Raw genomic sequence first — 22,013 nt, 5'->3', positions numbered from 1 at the left:
AAAAAAAAAAAACAAGGCAGCCCTATGCAGATGTGGGATCGTTTGGAGGCCTCTAAAAGCTAAAGGCCGCAGTCCAGGCAAGACCATTATCTGAATCTCTCACTATTAGCATATATTACCTTTGTGATCAGAAAAGGCAAGCAAGCTTATTTTCTATCTGGAAAAAATATATACGCAGCTTACAGATGTAAAACGGAGAGCTCTTACTGAAAGGCACATCATTTAAGGGGTATTATCTTTTTTGAAACAATCTGGAACAAAGGGTAATTATAGCTAACCTGCAATTGTCCAGACTAATGAAACGGGAATAGCTAGCCTAGGAAATTCAATAAATATTTATAGAGCACTTCTTAAGTGCCTGGAAGAGCGTAGGAAGTAGAATATTTTAAAGACTGTATCAAATCATAGTAAACTGATACGACCAGGGACTAGGTACATGACCCATTAGAATTGTTTGGCGCATGGGCCTAATAACGTACATGCAGCGGTTGCAAGTATGTACAAAATGTATAGGTGCATTGACAGCGAGGGGAAAAAAGTCTAACTTGATGTAATTAAGCCTTCAGTTTGCTACTTTACAATTTTTTTTTTAGTTTTTTTCACCATCTAACCATTTTAAAGCACACCATTCAGTGGTTTTTACTACATTCAAAATGGTGTGCAACTATCACAATTCCAGAACATTTTCATCACCCCAAAAAGAAACCTTAAAACCCCAAAAAGTACCATTAGCAGTCACTCTCCATTCCTCCCTTCCCCAGCCCCTGGCATCCATCAATCTACTTTCTGTCCATGAATCTGCCTATTTTAGACATTTCATAGAAATTTTATACAATAAATAAATAAAGCCTTTTGTGTCTGGCTTCTTTCACTCAGCATAATGTTTTAGAGGATCATCTATGTTGTAGCATGGATCAGAACTTCGTTCCTTTTTACGGCTGAATAACATGCCGTTGTACGGATACACTACCTTTTGTTTATCCATTCATTGGCTGATAAACATTGGGGTTGTTTCCACTTTTTGGCTATTATGAATAATGCTGCTATGAACATTCAGGCATATGTGACTTTTTAAATATATAATATTTAATCATCTAGGCTGGCCTCCCTAATTATGATTTAATTAGTCAAAGATTTGAACCGAACAGTCTGACTCCAGAGCTCGACTCTCAGTCACACTGCTGGACTCCTCTTAATTTTCATTCTCTGATATGGAAGGTACACAGCAGCCCAGAAATGCACTAGACGGCAGGGGGAAGCGGCAGAAATTTAAAAGTCATTGTTAACAATCTATACACGTGAAGCATTAGCTGCAGGGACAGAAAACTACCTGATGGTTTACTCCTTCCTGTCCCCACAACCCAACAGAAGGGAGATGACACATAATCAGTGGGAAACTACAGGTTGACCTTTCGGATCCTCTGGTAAAACAGGAATGCTGCTACGTGCATCCATGCTGCCGTGAGGCTAAAGAGACGAGGGGGATGACAGGCGGGCAAGCACCTACTGAGCCCCCGGCACACAATAGCCTTTCAGTAAAGGTTCACCTGTTCACGCAATAAAGAGAAGGAGAGAATTTGCGGTGCTAACTTTGGGTTCTGCAATCCCCACTTGAAAGAGCTGGATGGTGTCAAACCTACTTAACGTGAGAGAGTGGTAAGGACGGCAGGAAACCAGAGAATGGGAAACAAGAAACGTCTGCGGAATCAGGACTATGGGAAAGAAGAGAAACATGCAAAGAACAGGAGAAACTTACAAGAACAAACAGAAAGGGAAGAAAGTCTAAGACAATAAAAACACACATAAGAATATGTGTCTAAAATGTCCCAGATGAAAGGAGTGATTAAGCACATGTGTACAGTGATGGATGCCAATTAGTCTTTGGGTGGTGAACATGATGTAATCTACATAGAATCGAAATATAATGATGTACACCTGAAATATATATAATATTATAAACCAATGTTATCCCAATTAAAAAAATAAATAAAAAATAAAATAAAATGACCCAGAGAACGGACAGACGATATGTGATGAGCACAGCATGAAAGGCAGCTATCAAAGGGACTAGAGGGAACAAAGACCACCTGGGAGGAAGGACCAGAAGCACTGAAGGGGCAGGAAGGCCTTAGGGCGCACAGAGGTTCCAGGGCATTTCCCTGGCAAAGAAGGGGAAGCTGGACAGCAGAGACCTAACAAAGGAAATGAGACTCTATGCAGATAGAACAAGGGAAAGAGAGCAATTGATTAACACTGCGATAGGCAAAGCTCCACAGCACAGAACATGCTCGAAATGTAATGGCTACAATCGCTGAACTCAGAAGGCGATTTATAAAACTGAAGCAATAAAAATGCAAAATTCATGTAAAGAAAGTGGGAAGAGAAAAAAGAACTGGAAAAGGATAATATGAAAACGAAAGGTATTTTGGAGGAAAGTTGTCTTTTAATTTTCTTATACCATTATATAACATAGAATTCTACAAAAAAATGAATGTTAACTTGGGAAATAATACCCGCATATTTATGAAGACATCAATTAAGAGTTGGTTACTTTCTCTTCCTCCTCAAGAGAAATGTGGAAAATGGAAACCCATCTACTTTTAGAAGCAGAGTTTGTCTACCACTGGCACATCCAAGGGGCAAGTTACTGAACCTCTCTGGGACTCAGCTGCCGATACAGGTCTGTGACATAGGGCTGGTCCTCTAAAATGTGTAGGCAAGGCAGGCATTGAATGAGATCACACGTGAAAGTACACTGGAAACATGGGGCTGGCCCCGTGGCCGAGTGGTTAAGTTCGCGCTCTCCGCTGCAGGCGGCCCAGTGCTTCGTTAGTTCGAATCCTGGGCGCGGACATGGCACTGCTCATCAGACCACGCTGAGGCAGCATCCCACATGCCACAACTAGAAGAACCCACAACGAAGAATACACAACTATGTACCAGGGGGCTTTGGGGAGAAAAAGGAAAAAATAAAATCTTTAAAAAAAAAATAAAAAAAAAAAGAAAGTACATTGGAAACAGTAAAGGACTACAAAAAGATGATAATCTGTATGTATACAAAATAAAATGAGGAGGAGGATTCTGGGAAGATGGCAGAGTAGGAAGCACCAGGAATCTAACTTCTCACCTAGATAACAACCGTACTGGCAGAATCTTCTGATGTAACTATTTTGGAACTCTGGAGTCTGTTGAAGGCTTGCAACTTCAATGGCAAGACTGGGAGGGCAAATTGCAGTTCATTTTGGTCAACCACAGTCAACTTCAGCTCTTAGCACAGTAGCATCTTCTCTCCCTCACCCCCAGCCAGGAGGCAGGCTGCTGTGCACGTGGTCCTGGAGCAGCTTGCACACAGCTTGTGGGAGCCAGGGTGGGCAAAAAGGACCCTGGCCTCCAAATATTCGGGATGTGTGCTCTGATCACTGATTGCTGCTTCTGATCTCAGAGATGCAGACAAAGAGGCAGGCAGCCATTGTTGTCACACCTCCCCCATTGTTGCAAGCTGCTCCCCTCCAGCTGAAGCCACTGCCAGGGGATTTAAAGGGCCTGCACCCTCTTCCCCTCCCTTTCTTTTTCACTTTCCCCCCTTTTGGGAGCCAGACATTAAAGACTAGGACATTCAAAAGCAACTGCACATACAGGGAATATTCGAAAATGACTACATATGCCCAGTAAAAAGCTCGGAAAACATCTAAAAAGACCTTAAGTTTACACCTCAGGCTGATCCTCAGAGATCAGCCTAAAACAATCAAAAGAACAAAAACTGAACGAAAAACAGCAAACCCTGCGAAAGGAGGAGAACCTGATTTCCAAAGTTATCACGTTATTAGAATCAAACGTCCAGTGTTCAACAAAAAAAAATCACAAGGCATACAAAGAAACAGGAAAGTATGGCCCATTCAAAGGAAAAACAGAAAGTGTCCCTGAAAAAGACCTAATGGCAAATATAGTGGACAAAGATTTTAAAACAATTGTCTTAAAGATGCTCAAAGAACTAAAAGAGGATGTGGAGACAGTCAAGAAAATGATGTGTGAATGAAATGGAAATATCAATAAAGACAGAGAAAACTTAAAAAGAAACCAAAAAACAAATAAATTCTGGCACCAAAAAGTATGATAACTGAAATGAAAAATCCACTAGAGGGATTCAAAGGCAGATTTGAACAGGAAGAAGAAAGAATCAGTGAACTTGAAGATAGGACCATGGAAGTTATCAAGCCTGATGAAGAGAAAGAAAAAAGACTGAAGAAAAGTGAAGAGAGCCTAAGGGACCTGTGGGACACCATCAAACGGACCATCACACTCATTGTAGGAGTCCCAGAAGGAGAGAGAGAAAAAAAGGGATAGAGAGAATATTGGAAGAAATAATGGCTGAAAACATACCAAATTTCATGAAAAACATGAATATAACATCCAAGAAGCTCAATGAACTCCAACTAAGATGCAGTCAAAGAGATCCACACCAAGACACATTATAACCAAACTCTCAAAAGACAAAGACAAAGAGAATCTTGAAAGGAGCAAGAGAGAAGCAAATCGTCACATAAGAGGGATCCTCAATAAGATCACTAGCAGATTTCTCATCAGAAACAGCAGAGGGTAAAAGGTGGCAGGCCAATATATTCAAAGTGCTAAAAAATATCTATATATCAACCACAATACTATATCCAGCAAAATTCTCCTTCAAAAGTGGGGGGGAAATTAAGATATCCCAGATAAACAAAAGCTGAGGGACTTTTGTGACCACTAGGCCTGCCCTGCAAAAAAATGCTCAAGGCAATCCTGCAAGGTGAAATGAAAGGATATTTGAAGTCATATGGAAAAATAAAGATTTCAGTAAAGGCAAACACACAGGCAATTCTAAAAGCTACTATTATTGTAACAATGGTTTCTAACAGTACTTTTTGTTTTCTACATGATTTAAGAGACTAATACATTTAAGGGAAAAAAATAATTATTAGCGTAAAAGCTAGTATACTGTAACTTTGGTTTATAACTCCAAATCTTGTTTTCTACATAATTTAGGAAACTAATGCATTTAAAAAAAAAAAGTATTAGTTTGTGTTTCAGGGCACACAACATATAAAAATGTAATCTCGTGACATTAACAACTGAAAGGGGTGGGGAAGGAGCTGCAAAGGAGCAATTTTTGTATCTTACTGAAGTTAAGCTGGTATAAATTCAAATTAGAGTGTTATAGCTTTAGATGTTAAATATAATCTCCATGGTAACCACAAAGAGAATAGCTACAGAACACAGACAGAAGGAAATGAGAAAGGAGTTTAAACATTTCACTACAAAAGAATCAACTAAACACAAAAGAAAACTAATGCAGGACATGAGAGACAAAAAAGCTACAAGGCATGTAGAAAACACATAACGCAATGACAAAAGTTAAGACTCTCCTTATCAGTAATTTCATTAAAAGTAAACAGATTAAACTGTCCAATCAAAAGACAGAGATTGGCAGAATGGATTAAAAACCCACGATCCAACTATATACTGTCTAAAAGAGAGTCACTTGAGATCCAAAGACACAAACAGACTGAAAGCGACAGGATGGAAAAAGATATTCCATGCAAACGGTGATCAAAAGAGAACAGAAGTGGCTATACCAACATCAGAGAGAACAGACTTTAATCAAAAAAGGTTACAAGAGACAAAGAACATTACATATTAATTAAAAGCTCAATATAGCAAGAAAAGAAAAATTATAAACATTTACACACCTAACGACAGATCATCAAAACATATGAAGCAAAAACAGAATTAAAGGAAGAAATAGAGAGTTCTACAATAATTGGAGACTTTAATACCCTGCTCACAATGGACAGACCAACCAGACAGAAGTTAAGTAAAGAAACAGAGGACTTACCCAATAAGCCAAGTAACAGACATATACAGAACACGACCCAACAATAACAGAATACGCAGTCGTCTCAAGTGCACAGGTGACATTTTCCAGGATAGACCACATGTTAGGCCACAAATTAAGTCTCAACAGATTTAAAAAGACAGATATCATACAAAGTGTCTTCTCTGACCACAATGAGATGATATTAGAAATCAATCACAGGGGCCGGCCCAGTGGCACATGGGTGAAGTGCGCACGTTCTGCTTCGGGGGCCCGGGGTTCACCAGTTTGGATCCCGGGTGCGGACATGGCACCGCTTGGCAAGCCATGCTGTGGTAGGCGTCCCACATATAAAGTGGAGGAAGACGGGCATGGATGTTAGCTCAGGGCCAGGCTTCCTCAGCAAAAAGAGGAGGATTGGCAGCAGATGTTAGCTCAGGGCTAATCTTCCTCAAAAAAAAAAAAAGAAAGAAAGAAAGAAATCAATAACAAAAGGAAAACTCACAAATCTGTGGAAATTGAACAACACATTTTTAAAAAGCCAATGGATCAAAGAAGAAATCACAAGGGAAAAAAGAAAATAGAGACAAATGAAAACAAAAACACAACACCGCAAAACATGGGACTCAGTGAAAGCAGTGCTAAGGGGGAAATTTGCAGCTATCAACACTTATATTAAAAAACAAGAAAGAGCTCAAAACCACAACCTAACTTACGGAACTAGAAAAAGAACAAACTAAATCCAAAGCCAGCAGAAGGAAAGAAATAACTAAGGGCAGAGGTCAATGAAATAGAGAATAGAAAAACAGTAGAGAAAAATCGATAAAATCCAAAGTTGGTTCTTAGAAAAAATTAACAAAATTGACAAACCTTTAGTTAGACCAAGAGAAAAAGAGAGGACTCAAATTACTAAAATCAAAATGAAAGTGGGAACATTACTACTGATTCTACAGAAATAAAAAGGATTATAAACGATAACTATGAACAACTGTACCCGAACAAATTTGATAACCTAGATGAAACGGGCAAATTCCTAGAAACAAAAGCTACCAAGACTAAATCACAAAGAAATAAAAAATCTGAAAACACCTATAACTAGTAAAGAGATTGAATCAGTAATCAAAAATCTCCCAACGAAGCAAAAGCCTTGGACCTGACGGCTTCACTGGTGAATTCTACCAAACATGTAAAGAAGAATTAATACCAATCCTTCTCAAACTTTTCAAAAAAATTGAAGAGGAGGGAACACTTCCTGACTCATTCTACGAGGCCAGCAGAACCCTGACACCAAATCCAAAGACGCTACAAGAAAACTACAGATCAATATCCCTTATGAACACTGATGGCAAAACTCCTCAAAAAATTCTAGCAAACTGGGGCCAGCCCAGTGGCGCAGCGGTTAAGTTCACACATTCCCCTTTGGCAGCCTGGGGTTCACCAGTTCGGATTCTGGGTGCAGACATGGCACCGCATAGCAAGCGGTGGAGGAAGATGGGCATGGACGTTAGCTCAGGGCCAGTCTTCCTCAGCAAAAAGAGGAGGATTGGCAGCAGTTAGCTCAGGGCTAATCTTTCTCAAAAAAACAAACAAAAAACATAATACTCAATGGTGACAGGCTGAAAGCCTTTCCTCTAAGATCAGGAATAAGGCAAGGATTCCTGCTTTCACAGCTTCTATTCAACATAGTACTGGAAGTTCTAGCCAGAGTAATTAGAGAAGAAAAAGAAATCAAAGGCATCCAAATGGGAAAGAAAGAAGCAAATTTATCTCTTTGCAGATGATGTCATCTTATATGCAGAAAACTCGAAAGATTCCACAAAAAAAAGCTGTTAGAATAAATGAATTCAGCAAAGTAGCAGGACACAAAGTCAACACAAAAATCAGCTGCATTTCTATAGACAAACAATGAACAATCTGAAAAAATTCCAAAAACAATCCCATTTACAACAGCATCGAAAAGAATAAACTACTTAGGAATTTAACAAGGAGGTGAAAGACGTACAATGAAAACTACAAAACACTGCTGAAAGAAATTAAAGAAGACATGAATAAATGGAAACAGTCCATGTTCATGGATTGGAGGACTGAAAATTGTTAAAATGTCAATCCTACCAAAAGCAATCTACAGACCCAAAGCAGTCCCTAACAAAATCCTAATGATTTTATTTTTTTTTGCAGAAATAGAAAAATGCATCCTAGAATTTACATGGAATCTCAAGGAACCCCGAATAGCCAACACAATCTTGAATAAGAACAAAACCGGAACACTCACACTTCCCGATTTCAAAATCTACTACGAAGCTACAGTAATCAAAACACTGTAGTATTGGCATAAAGAAATACATATACAACGTTACCAGAATAGAGAGCCCAGAAATAAACTCTCGTATATATGATCAAATGATTTTTGACAAGGATACCAAGACCATTCAATAGGGAAAAGACAATCTTTTCAACAAACAGTGCTGGCAAAACCGGACAGCCATGCGCAAAAGAATGAAGTTGGACCCTTACTTAACACCATGTATAAAAATTAAATCAAAATGGATCAAGGACCTAAAAGTAAGACCTAAGATAATAATGCTCTTACAAGACAACATAGGACAAAAGCTTCATGACATTGAATTTGGCAATGATTTCTTGGTTGTGACACCAAAGGCACAGATAACAAAAGAAAAAACGGACAATTGGACTTCATGAAAATTTTGAAATTTTGTGCATCAAAAGACATTATTCATAGAGTAAAAAGGCAACCCACAGATTGGGAGAAAATATTTGCAAGTCATATATCTGATAAGGGATTAATATCCAGAATATATAGAGAACTAAAACTCAACAACAAAAAAACCAAACACTAAATTCAAAACCGGGCAAAGACCTTGAAAACACATGTCTTCAAAGGAGATAGATGAATGGCCAACAGGCACATGAAAAGACAGAAAGCATAATGGTGGTTCCAGGGCCTGGGGGAAGGGGAGAATGGAAGTTATTGTTTAAATAGGGCCAGAGTTTCAGTTTCTTACGCTATGTGTATTTTACCACAATAAGAAAAAAGGAAAAAAAAAAAATAAGTAGCCTTTTTGGTATTCAGACAACAGAACAGTATAAAAAGTTTTTTTAAAAAAACACAAACAAGAATCAGGCCAGCCTGAAATTAACACCTACCAAGATCAACTTGGCAGTAGCAGAATGACAACGGGTTATTCACAACAGTCTCCCCAGGAATGCAAAATATGTAAGAATTATGGAGAATTTCAGAAATCAAAAGGGCAAAATATTTGGAAAAAGAACTGTGTGAAAATAGGAATCTGCAACCAAAGACAAGGGGGATCAGGGTCTGAAACAGGATATCATTCTCAAATCCCTAAGACATGTATTAATAATTGCCTGTGCTATTCTGGTTCTCAAAGCAACCCTACCTATATAGCGAACGCCAAGTGACCTAACCCCCAGCAAGACTTCCTTGGTACAGATGGGCCAACCGCCAGTCTTTAAAACCAGAAGGGACAGACCCAGCCCTGATGGCCTAGTGGTTAAAGTTTGCTGTGCTCTGCTTCAGCGGCCGGGGTTCGGTTCCTAGGCGTGGAACCACACCACTCATCTGTCAGTAGCCATGCTGTGGTGGCAGCTCACAGAGAAGAACCAAGAACGTATAATTATATACAACTATGTACCGGGGCTTGGGGAGCGGTGGGGTGGCGGCTGGCAACAGATGTTAGCTCAGGGAAAATGCTTCCCCTCTTCCCCCGCAAAAAAAAATCCATACACAATATAGAATAAATGTCAGGCTTGTAGACACCCAATAAATGCTGACTGAATGACTAAACATTATCCTTGTTCCTTTAAAAAAAAAAAAGCAACAAACAAACCAGAAGGGCAGACCCCAGAGATTCCATCTTCCACTACAAATTCACAAAGTGGCCTTCTGGGACATATCCGTGTCATGTGAGTTTGAAATGAGTGAGTCAGGGGCCGGCCCCATGGCCGAGTGGTTAAGTTGGCATGCTCCGCTGCAGGCGGCCCAGTGTTTCATTGGTTCGAATCCTGGGCGCGGACATGGCACTGCTCATCAAGCCACGCTGAGGCAGCATCCCACATGCCACAGCTAGAAGGACCCACAACGAAGAATATACAACTATGTACCAGAGGCTTTGGGGAGAAAAGGGAAAAAAATAAAATTTAAAAAAAAAAAAAAACAGAAAAAAGAAATGAGTGAGTCAGATTTCCAGGCCCAACCTAAGCATCAAAGTACTACAATTCCAAGGGAGTGGCCCAGACTGCCTTCATAATAGCACCGTACAGCTGGCAGTCTTATTCCCGAGAGTGAAAGCCAAAGACCCAGGAGAATGGAAGGCATATCCCCAGGGAAGCAAGAACCTAGTCTCAAAAGACTACTTTAAAGTTAAACAAGAGCTTTTCTAGCCGGGCAGATAACCATCCATTCCTCCTGCTGAGAGCAACTAAAAATGCTGGATAAAATACATGCATGTATGCATATATTTATATATTCTTTAAAAAATCTTACTTAAAAGCATAGACAAGTTAGTAAGAAAATAAGGAACACTCAGGCCAAAATCTAAGCAGAGACAGAAGCCCAGAGAGATTTGCAGAACCAAGCAAACTCGAGCTTCAGCTTTCAAAGCCTCAGAGGGCACGGGCCCACCCAACGTGGGAAGTCTCAGGTGCTCTCACCCCCAGTGAAGCTGGGACTTCCCACCCTCTCAGTGAAGGCCACCCTCTCAGAGTAAGGGTAAAGCAGAAATAAACCTGATCGACCTCTCTGCACTCTGAGGAGCCACTGCAAAAAGAATCAAGCCTCTCAATCCTTGTCACTGAGCAGTTCACGAAACAAAAAAACCCACCCAAAGAAGTTATTATACAATAGCCCTCACAGGTTTGCAGTGCAAATTCCCACCATGTGGGCAATCAGAAAACACTCAGTGCTCTATCCTGCTGGAGGGAAGAAGGGTAAATTAGTACAACCACACTGGAAAGAGTTTCACATGCCGGCAAGTCCACTCCTAGGCTACACCCTGGAGAAAGTGTTGCTCGGGTACACCAGGAGCCATGTAGAAGAATGTTCTCAGCAGGGTTGTTCCTAAGCGCAAAAAGACGGAAGCGGCCCAAAGGCTTCTTGGCTGTAGAAACGATAAATATACTGCAGCACATTCGTGCAGTGGAAAGCTACGCAGCACTGAAAAGGAACAGAGCTCTGGGCATCCACATGGATGAATCGCAGAGGCAACGCTGAGCACAACACAGAGGTCCACAGGATGACTCCATGTGGATGATGTTCAAACACAGGCAAAACTAAACCATAAGTTATTTAGAGATTGTTCATCGGTGGTAAAACTATTGAGAACATCAAGAGAATGATTATCACAAAAGTCAGAATAGCTGTGGGGGTAAGGGGCTTCAACTCGGGAGGGCACAAAGGGGGTTTATATAGTCCTAATCTTTTATTCCTGAACCTGAGGGATGGGAACACAGATGGTTGCTTTATTGTTCTGTTTCAATGAGTGTGTGTGCGTATGTATGTATGTTTTAAATATGTCTTTTGGAAGTGATATATTTTGTAACAAACATATGACAGAAGGAAATTATGTACTGTCACACAGCTGTCAGAGTGAGGGAGACATCTCTGTACTGATATGGGAAGACCTCTAAGATAAACTGATAAATGAAAACGGCATGGAGCAGAGAAAGGGTGTAGGAGGAAAAAAGAATAGAAATATATTTATATATATATATGGTTTTTAAGATTGGCACCTGAGCTAACATCTATCGTCAATCTTCCTCTTTTTCTTCTTCTTCTCCCCAAAGCCCCCCAGTACATAGTTGTATATTCTAGTTGTAGGTCTTTCTGGTTGTGCTATGTGGGACGCCGCCTCAGCATGGCCTGATAACCAGTGCCACGTTGGCGCCCAGGATCCAAACTGGTGAAACCCTGGGCCGCCGAAGCAGAGCCCGTGAACTTAACCACTCGGCCACGGGGTCGGCCCCTATATTTATATTTTAAATGGACACATCGACTCTAAGAGGATAGACAAGACCACTTTTAACCAGAGGTGGTCTCTAGGAAGAACTGGATGGAGAGGGGGAGGGAGGAGGGGAGAAAGTAGAGGGGAGAGAGGAAGAAGACAACGGGAGACTTTTATATATGTAAATATTTGTACCAGGTGAAAGTTTACTTAGCTAACATACACAACTTTTTTTGGTTGTTCACGTTAGCCCTAAACCCTTGGGTTACTGCTTCATAACCTGTGGGTCCATGGGGAGTGCCTCTAAGGCAGTTACCCGGGTCACACCTCGGCTTCCTTTGCCTCATCAGTAGCTGTCCACTGCACCTGTTTGCAGGATGGAAGTCACTCCATCATCTTCAACGATTTCACAGCAAGGGTAGAACTCCAGCCCATCCAAGCCCAGAATCCCACAAAGACCCTTTGATCCTGTGATATAATAAGAAACATATATTTGGTCTTTGTTCCAGGTTCCTGGCACTGGAGCTAAAATTCTCGGAATTTTCTTAGTGATGGTGGTGAGAGGAGAATCTTTTGTTATTTATAATAAGCCCCTTTCGGATCTTTTGTTATTTATAATAAGCCCCTTTCAGCCACACCCGAGTTTATGCTAATGAGATGACTTTTGGTGGCCCCTAGATAACTTCGGGACGGGGGCTGGTTGCCAGAGGAACGAATGAGGTGATCAGAAGGCTGGCATTTTCAGACCCAGCCCTGTACCTCCAGAGAGGGCAGCGGGGCTGGAGGGTGAGTTAGTCACCAATGGCCAACCGTGCCTACATAACGGAACCTCCATAAATACCCTAAACAGCAGGGTTCAGAGAATTTCCTAGTTGGTGAACACATCCAGGGGCCAGGAGGGTGACATGCCCCAACTCCACAGGGACAGAAGATCCTGTGTTCAGGATCCTTCCCAACCTCGCCCAAAGTACCCCTTTATCTGGCTGTTTATTTGTATCCTTTGTAATATCCTTTATAATACATCAGTCAACAGAAGTCAAGTGTTTCGCTGGGTTCTGTGAGCCATTATAGCAAATTATCAAACCTAAGGAGGGGGTCGTGGAGTCACAGGTATCCCGTGAGGACACAGCCAGTCAGTCAGAGGTACAGGTGGCAACCCGGGACTTGGGACTGGAGTCTGCATAACTCTGGTGGTTAGTGTCAGAACTGAATTAAACTGTAGGACACCCAGTTGGTGGCAGAGAGTAGGAGAATTTGTTGGTGTTGGGAAAATACCACGTGTTTAACATCAGAACTGTGGTGGGTAAAAAAAACACCATCAGAGAACTCTGGCTGGGACCCCACCAAGGACTGGACCCTTGGGCTTACTCTGTTGGGCTGGCTGATCTGGGACAAGAATCTCAGAGGCAGTGGCTGGAAGGGCCTTTTGGGGCCATAAATCTGCTAGGAATAGCTGAATTTGCCCTCCACCCACACCCTAGGGGGAAGAGTCTCTTCGAGCTGTACGTTCCCTCCAGATGGAGAGGTGAACCATGAGGGGAAAGAAAACCGACTCAGAGTTGTAAAAATAACAACCAGAGAGGCCAGTCACACAACCAGACTTGGCTGTTTCCTTAGAAGATAAGCACAGCATCCCTTCACTTGTGACTTCAATCTCAGTGTGCTCCCGCTCCCGTCAGGAGGTGCCTCACCTGTCTATTCAGCTGACCACATGCCCTTCCAAAGTCCCAGCACAGAACCGTGAAAACAGTGGGGAGAGAATCAGAAACCAGTTATAAGTTCATATTCTGAGTATGCTAGGAGCAGCCCTCTCTCCAAAACGCCTCCCTCGCCATGTGCCTAAAAAACACAACAAAAACCCCAACCCGCTCAGATCTAACATCTACACATACAAATATGTCTACAAGGCACTGTTTGGTTCAGAGTAAATCCGTGTGCAGGCAGCTTCAATGCCCCCCACGCCGCCCTGCCCTGGAAGGAAAGGGAAAGTGCCCAGACCTGGAAGGCGCTTCTCTCCTGTTAGCCCTTCCAGCTCGGCCTAACCGGCCTAACCAGCCGAACCGAGCAGCAGCAGGAGGCTCTGAGCCCTAAGCCTGGAGAAAAGGAAGGGCCCTAAGAGGAAGAGCTGCGGAAGATCAGCCTGGGAATCTTAGGACTCCGCTTGACCTCCTTCCTCTCGGGACAACGTTTTCTCCAGGTAAGTTCTCAGGACTAACTGCTCTGGTCTCAAGCTAATTCAATTTTCTCAGGAAATTTTGAGTTGGGCTTAATAGCCCATCTTTAAGACAGCACCCCATACCAGCTCCCTATTTCTATGCTTCTCCGCTTGTCCCCTGACCTCAGGTCCTCCAGCTACATGAATGAGGCTGCTTTTCCAGCTCTGCCTTTCAGGATGGAGGCAGAGTTGCAAATCAGAGCTCTCCACATCCTCTCTCCACTTCACCCCATGACACCTTTTCTTATGTAGCCACTTGGCATTTGCTCTTCCTTCCCATCGCCACCCCCCGCCCCGACTCCACGTGTGCATCAATGACGGCACGCGCAAACGGCAACACCTGCCTCAGAGCTGGTCCCCCACTCTGACCTCCTGACTCTCCCATTCCAGGTCAGCCGGCCCACTACTTCCAGAAGAGTTTTCCAAACCCCATTCACCTGTGGGTAGTCACAGGCTCAAGCATCTCAGAGACTTCTCATTGTCTTAAATCCCAGCTCGCAGCTGGACAGAATGACTCTCCCGCCACTCACGCTCACCATTCCCCAACAGCATCCATTCTGCCATCAAGGTTTCCTGAGCACCAGACTCCTGTGGGTTCAGCAGCAAACAAAGCAGGTGGAAATCTCCACCCTCATGGAGCTGCTATCGCCTTCCTCCCGCCATTTACCCAATGCCTGGCTTTTCTCATTACCATGATTTGCTCCGTGTACCACTGCCTGGGTGCCATCCCCTCCTCTCCACCAACCCAAATATGACACCACGTTCAAGGGCAAGCTCTCCCAAGAAGTCCTTCCTGAGGAGGAGCCACCCACCCGACAGTCCCCTGAGCTCAGAGGCCCTTGGACACATGTGTTCTCTCCACAGAGAGTTTTACTGTAACTGTTCTCCACTGTACCAGGGACAGAGCCATCGTTATGATGTGTCTGCTGGGTGCCACTTTACTAAGTTATTTCATTACTCCCCCAACAGCCCCATGGGGAAGGTCTTATTGCCCCTATTTTATAGATGAGCAACTCAAGGCTCAAAGCAGCTTAGGAACTTGCCAGAAGTGACAGGGCTGGTGGAGGGCTAAGCCTGAACTCCAACTCGTAACCTGCTGACTCCAGGGCTCTGTTCTTAGCAACCTCCCTGGAAATTTTCTGCATTCACTTTTGCATGTGGCCTCTTACTCGGCACAGAGACAGCACTCAGTGACTGGTGACTGTGACTTCCTTATTAACTAGCCACTACTTGAGCACGCACTCCTCCGCTCCCCAGCCACAGGGTACACACCCGAGGGCAAGGGCCACATCATCAGATCCTCTTGAAGCCTTACAGTACCCAACAAAGAGCTGTGCCTGCCACAGATGCACAGTAACTGCTTGAGGAAAGAACAACTTCTTGGAATCTTGCACAGCAATAACTTTTGCCCTTCTTAAGCCAGTCAGTCAATTGCGAAAACTCAGGATTAAATCATGGAGCCAAACATTAAAATTGCCCTTTAAGAATTTCAGAAGTAAAAAGGGATGGAAAGATGGCCCAGGTCAGCAGAAACACAAAGGTGTGTTTTGCAACCGGCTGGAATGGGACAGTCAAAAGCCAAGGGGCTGAGGAAAATCTTAAGGTCTTAGCGAATGGGCCTCAGGCAACATGGCAGGGAGAGCTCGGCCCCGAGTGAAGACTCCCAACTGGCCACAAGCCCAAGGAACAACAAATAGTGACAAGTGACAATCCTGGTGACAGAAGCTGCAAATACCTATCAAGAGATTAACTTAAGTAGGAAAGATGGAGAGTTTCAGGTTGGCCTTTTCAGCCCTGTGCACAGAGATATCACTTTCTAATACCCTGTGGGACAGCAGGAAGAACCCAAGCCCAGGAATTGGAATTGCTGCTTTCAGAGCTCAGCTCTGTCTCTTACCAGTGGAGCTGGGTGAGCCACTGAACCCCTCTGAACCTCTGGTCCTTCATCCATAAACAACGAAACCGTGACCTTAACCTGTCCCAGTGAGAGCTGTCCAATAAATAATAAAACTATACAGTGCTATTTACATATAAGAAATATTATCAAGAACGAAAGCAACGGAACACCAGCAGTTGGCTCCATGGTATCCTGGGGTACGGTAGTTGAGATGAGACCCCAAAATTTGTTGAGACTTTGATGGCTGCAACCATTATTAGGTTATGGCAGTTCAACTTTTCTTGAGGTAAACACTGAACTTTGGGGACAAAACCTTTTTTTCTGTATTGTAATTCCATTCTGCTATCCCCAAGCATTCAGTAAAATTTTGTAAAATGTCTGGTAATATTTTTAAAAGATGTATTTTGAGAAGTTATGAGACAGGTCTGATGCATGTTTAAGGTAAAATGGTCTGAGGAGAGAAGCAACAGCCCCGAGGCTGGGAGAACTTGGTGACATGCGGAAGAGAAGAGTGGACAGACAGCTGGCCAAGAAAATAAGCAACTCAGGTTGAGCTCATTCATTTAACAAATGTTTTTTTGAGCCCCAACTATGCCCCAGGCTTGGTGGAACACATAATAAGCATTCCTTATGTATTTCTAGAAATAGCTGGGGAGGGGAGCTTGGTAAAAGACAGAGTTCTTGCAGGTCAAGTATGAAAGCAGCTTGAGTGACTGCTATTTAGGGACGAAATGACATGTTATCCCTAATGATGGAAGAGATCAGAGCCATCTAAGACTCAAAGGTCAAATACAGTTGAAGGTTTCGCCTCATATGACATCTATGTTCATTCCATTGCCTTCTGGCCTCCTCGGTTTCCAAGGAGAAATGAGCTCTTCATGTTATCAAAGGTCCCTCGTACACGATGACTTGCGTATCTCTTGCTGCTTTCAAGATTCTTTCTTTGATTATGATATGTGTAGGTGTGGATCTCTTTGAGTTTACCAACTTGGAACTCACTGAGCTTCTTGAGTGTGTAAATTATTGTTTTTCATCAAATTTGGGAAGTTTGCGGCCATTATTTCTTCAAATATTCATTCTGTTCCCTTCTCTCTATCCTCTCCTTCTACGACTCCCATTATGTGTATGTTGGTAGGCTTCATGGCGTTCTGTGGGTATCTGAGGCTCTGCTCATTTTCCTTCATTCTTTTTTCTTTCTGTTCCTCAGACTGGATAATCTCAATTGACCTATCTTCAAGTCTGCTGATTCCTTCTTCTGCCTGCTCAACTCTGCTGTTGAGCCCCTCTAGTGACTTTTTCATTTCAGTTATTGTAATTTTCAACTCCAGAATTTTTTTGTAATTTCAATCACTTATTGATCATCTCTATTTGGTGAGGCACTGTTCTCTTACTTTCCTTTAGTTCTTTAGACACATTTAAAAATAGCTGATTTAAAGTCTTTGTCTATGAAGCCCAATGTCTGAGCTTCCCTGGGGACAGTTTCTATTGATTGCTTCTTTCCCTGTGATGTGCCATTCTTTGTTTCTTTGCGTGCCTCACAATTTCTTCTTGAAAACAAATTCAGCCATTTTTTCTTGAATAAATGTTCCTTGGATCGCTGCAAACCTTTGGTTAATTTCCAGAGTTCTGAAAAAGTTGATTATGACAGTTTATGCCAGTTTTCTCATTTCTTTTATGGAGGAGCATCTTAATTTTAAAGATTGGCACCTGAGCTAACAGCTGCTGCCAATCTTTTTTTTTTTTTTTCCTCCCCAAAGTTCCCCAGTACATAGTTGTATATTCTAGTTGTGAGGGCCTCTGGTTGTGCTATGTGGGACGCCGCCTCAGCAGGGCCTGACGAGCAGTGCCATGTCTGCACCCAGGATCCGAACCAGCGAAACCCCAGCCCACCAAAGCGAAGGGCACAAACTTAACCACTAGGCCACAGGGCCGGCCCCAGGAGCATCTTTTAAGAAGTCCTTATTCCACCATTCCCCAGGGATGTATATCTCATATGGTATTTAGAAAAACATATTTATCCCCTCAAACAATTTTTTGGAGAAGAGGGGTAAAATAGAAGAACTCTGACAGTTAAACACCCTGTACCTGATCTCAAGCCCCAAGTGGTGGTATAAATTGCATCCTTCTCTATTTTTTTAAAAAAGCTGATTATTTAAAATTAAGACACAGCAAAAAAAACAATTTTTTTAAACACACAATTTTATAATTCCAATATCCAGAAAAAAACTTTCGGTACAGCATTCTAAAATAACAAAAACTGAGATGTTACGCATTTTGTTTTACCATGTACCTTTCTTGTGTAAAAGCATCATGGCTCTTATTCTGTGGTAATAAATTTAGAGCGACAGTTTGATTAGGGTACATGGGCTATTTTTAAAGCTTCCTCATATGACACTGAACAGACTACACATGTAGCGATCCTTTTCAAATGCACATTTTGGTGGTTTCCCATTTTCTGCTATAAAAATGATGACCTGAACAGCCTAGTATGTTTGTGTTTGTCCCATTATACTTAGGTTACATTTCTAGAATTGAAATTGCTGTGTCAATTTGTGGGGTTTTTTTTTTTTTTAAGTTTCATGTTTAATCTTCTCTGTATCCCCTGCCATTTAATATCCTGCCGTGGAGCACATTTTCCTCGCTCTTTGAACGGATATTCTGTCACTCAGTGATGTCACTGCCATCATTTAACACACGCTTTAAGAGTATATTAATCACACAGTGATCCTTCACCACCGGAAGGGGGAACTCAGAGCCAAAAGTAAGAAGAGACTGTATTTAAAACTCCTGCAGAGCAGGAATCTAAGACAGTCACCCACTCAAATTTCCTTTTCTTGGAACTCTACAGATCTTTACTCTTACCCACATGGGGCCACATAAGCATCAAACATCGAGGGAGAGGTCAGATTGCATTAATAATTTTCAACCAGGTCCCACTCACCACTCACTTCCTGAGGCCATACCCAGTGACCAGGACAGGAATGCCAGTTCACATCTGTTTATCGTCTAAAATCCAAATCACTAACAAGAATTTGAAGGCAACAGCCCCTCCAAAGAGATTGGTAGCTCTCTACTGGGAGGTTAGGGAGAGGCCAGAGTTCTCACCATTTCCAGATGGAGGAACTAAAGAACCGGAAAAGGCAGGTGTGGGTTCCAGATGCCAGAATTTCTTGGTAACCAAGCCTGACCAGAAACCAAGAACTTGCGTACCAGACGCCCTTTCTCTCCATTTGAAAAAGATGTCAGATAGAGGGGGAAATGCCAGACCTGGGCTCAGAAGACTGGGACTCAAATTCGGGCAACGCTGGGTCACTGGCATGGTTTCAGAACCAGTGCTTGGTCACACAAAGCCTTGGGAGAGATGCAGAATCTAAATTCCACCTATTTTGTAGCCATAATGCATAAGAAATGGAGCCTGAAATAGATTGATTGGATCTGGTGCAGCAGCCTGGGTGAAGTGCAGAGTTCCATGAAAAGAGGAGTAGGCAATGTGACGCTTCAATCTAGAGCACAGGGGCTGTGAGACCATCCCCATTTGGGGGCAAAGTGGCACCGAATCAGGGCTCTATTAACAACTGGATTCAAAGGCCAAGACCTAGTTCATCCTGGCCGGGAATCTCTTGAATTAAAAAGAAATGTCATCCAGTTGAGAAAGAAACTCCAAAAGTTGCTTAAGAAAGTAGTTTACTATAGTTTGAGATCATATCATCATTTCCTTATTAGGTAAGCTTCTTAAATTCCAGGAGATATAGCATTAAGAATAAATATCCCAGGGCTGGCCCCGTGGCCGAGTGGTTAGGTTTGCGCGCTCCGTGCAGGCGGCCCAGTGTTTCATTAGTTTGAATCCTGGGCACGGACATGGCACTGCTCATCAAACCACGCTGAGGCAGCGTCCCACATGCCACAACTAGAAGGACCCACAACAAAGAATATACAACTATGTACCGGGGGGTTTTGGGGAGAAAAAGGAAAAAATAAAAATCTTTAAAAAAAAAAAAAAGAATAAATATGCCTAAGAAAATAAAAAACCACAGTGTTTATAACTTTGTGTTAAGAAATCTGTATCTGTTACTTTATGTACTTTTATGTTCAAGAGAATTTGGTCTGTTCAGAGTAACAAGTCAGTCTCAAGATTCCAATGAAAATATGTAACTGAGTAACTGGTTTAGACTTGTGATTTTAAGTAGGAATTTTACTAAGTTTAAAATCAGTACTGGCAGATGACAAATAAGCACATGGAAAGATGCTCAACATCATTAGTCACCAGGGAAATTCAAACTGAAACCACAAGATACCACTACACACCTTTTAGAATGGCTAAAACTAAAAAGACTAACCAGATTAAATGTCGGTGAGGATGTGGAGGGAACTCTCATACACTGCTGGTGGGAATGTAAAATGGGACAACCACTTTGGAAGACAGCTGGGCAGTCTAAGTTAAACATACACTCACCATATGATCCGGCCACTCCACGCCTACACATTTGCCCAAGAGAAAAGGAAAACATATGTCCATACAACGACTTGTACACAAACATTCATAGCAGCTTGATTTAGAATTGCCAAAAATTGGAAAAAACGGAAATGACCGACAACGGGTGAATGGATAAACAAATTGTGGGATATCTACATAATGGAATATTACTTAGCAATAAAAAGGAAAGAACTACTGACACATGTAACAACATGAACAAATCTAAAAATAGTTATGCTGAGTGAAGAAGCCAAACAAAAAAGGATACATACTATATGATTCCCCTTACGTAAAATTCCAGAAAACGCAAACTAATCTACAGTAACAGAAAGCAGTTCAGTGGGTACCTGAGGATGGGGGAGGCAGAGAAGGGGGGGGAGGGAGGGACTACAAAGGGCCACGAGGACACTTCTGGAGGTGACAGTTACGTTCATTATCTTAATTGTGATTACGGTTTCACAAGGGTATACATATGTCAAAATTTATACATTGTACACTTTAAATATATGCAATTTATTATGCCAAAAATACTTCAATAACGCTGTTGTAAAAAATTAAACATAAAGCAGTATAGGAATGTTTCCGAAAATTTAAGAGTCAGCTTAGTTTATTAGATTTACGGGAACTATTTAAGTATTAGAGACATTTGGTAATCAGACAATTGGAAGTATTAAAAAAATTAAAGGAAGTTGAATGTAATTTATACATTTAAAATTCCCAAATAAGTTTGCAAATAGGATCAAGTATTAATCAAAAGGCCCCTTTCAAAGTGATTGTTAAAATTTCCTAGAATCATAAATAGAACAGAAAGATCTGTAGGCTGCACTTAAAAGCTAAACTTAGAAGACTAGCCCTTAAAGCAAGAACCAGATTTTCGAGTTTGTAACTTTTTTTTTTAACGAAAGCTTCTTCATTGTTTCTTTAAGGAAGACTGGGCCTGAGCTAACAGCTGTTGCCAATCTTCCTCCTTTTTTTTTTTCCTCCTCAAAGCCCCAGTACGTAGCTGTATATCCCCGTTGTACGTCCTTCTAGTTCTTCAGTGTGGGACGCTGCCTCAGCACGGCTTCAGAGTGGTGCTAGGTCCGCGCCCAGGATCTGAACCGGCGAACCCCAGGCCGCCAAAGGCGAGTGCACAAACTGAACACTTAACCAGGCCAGCCCCTGACTTTGTAACTTTAACAAATTGAAAATCAATTTTTTTCCAACCAAAGTAACTTGTGAATAATCTTTGCATTACATAAAAAACCAGGGGTCGGGGTGGTGTGTGGCACCAAAAACCACCCAGAGCTGCCACTCACCTGAAACTCGCCAAGTCACTTAGTCTTCCTGAACTCAGTTTCCTCATCCCTAGGAGAGGAATGTTTTCCAGAAGGAATACATTTATTATTAATGAGGTATATTAAGACATTTCACACTGCTAGGCAGCACCTTGGTTAGTAAAAGCACTCAGAGAAGCACACAGTGAGGCACAGGTGTAAGAGATGAGCAGTATCACCCCACAGGAACCACAGCCTCTCCCAGACCCTGGGCTGACCGGTGACAGACAGGCGAAAGGTGACACGTACCCTCAGAGACTAAGCATGACTCGGCAGAGC

The 22,013-nt window shown here is 42.2% G+C and overlaps 1 protein-coding gene across 5 annotated transcripts in view; it reads right to left on the bottom strand.

Annotated features, from left to right (window-relative positions):
• Positions 1-22,013, bottom strand: part of PC (pyruvate carboxylase) — a 90,145-nt gene that overhangs the window by 61,370 nt on the left and 6,762 nt on the right. Inside the window, exon 1 of one of the 5 annotated variants that reach the window (XM_046643830.1) lies at positions 5,873-5,910. The exons of the other annotated variants lie outside the window; for them this stretch is intronic. Within the exon in view, the coding sequence (XP_046499786.1) occupies positions 5,873-5,895 (23 nt within the window). The 5' untranslated portion in view covers positions 5,896-5,910. Of the gene's footprint in view, positions 1-5,872; positions 5,911-22,013 lie in introns of those variants that run through there. 5 annotated transcript variants of the gene reach the window in all.

This window comes from Equus quagga, chromosome 17 (assembly GCF_021613505.1).
Source record: "Equus quagga isolate Etosha38 chromosome 17, UCLA_HA_Equagga_1.0, whole genome shotgun sequence".
In the NCBI taxonomy this organism is placed as follows: Eukaryota; Metazoa; Chordata; class Mammalia; order Perissodactyla; family Equidae; genus Equus; species Equus quagga.
The sequence above is the reverse complement of the archived record's forward strand: the minus strand, read 5'-3'. Positions and strand labels throughout refer to the sequence as shown.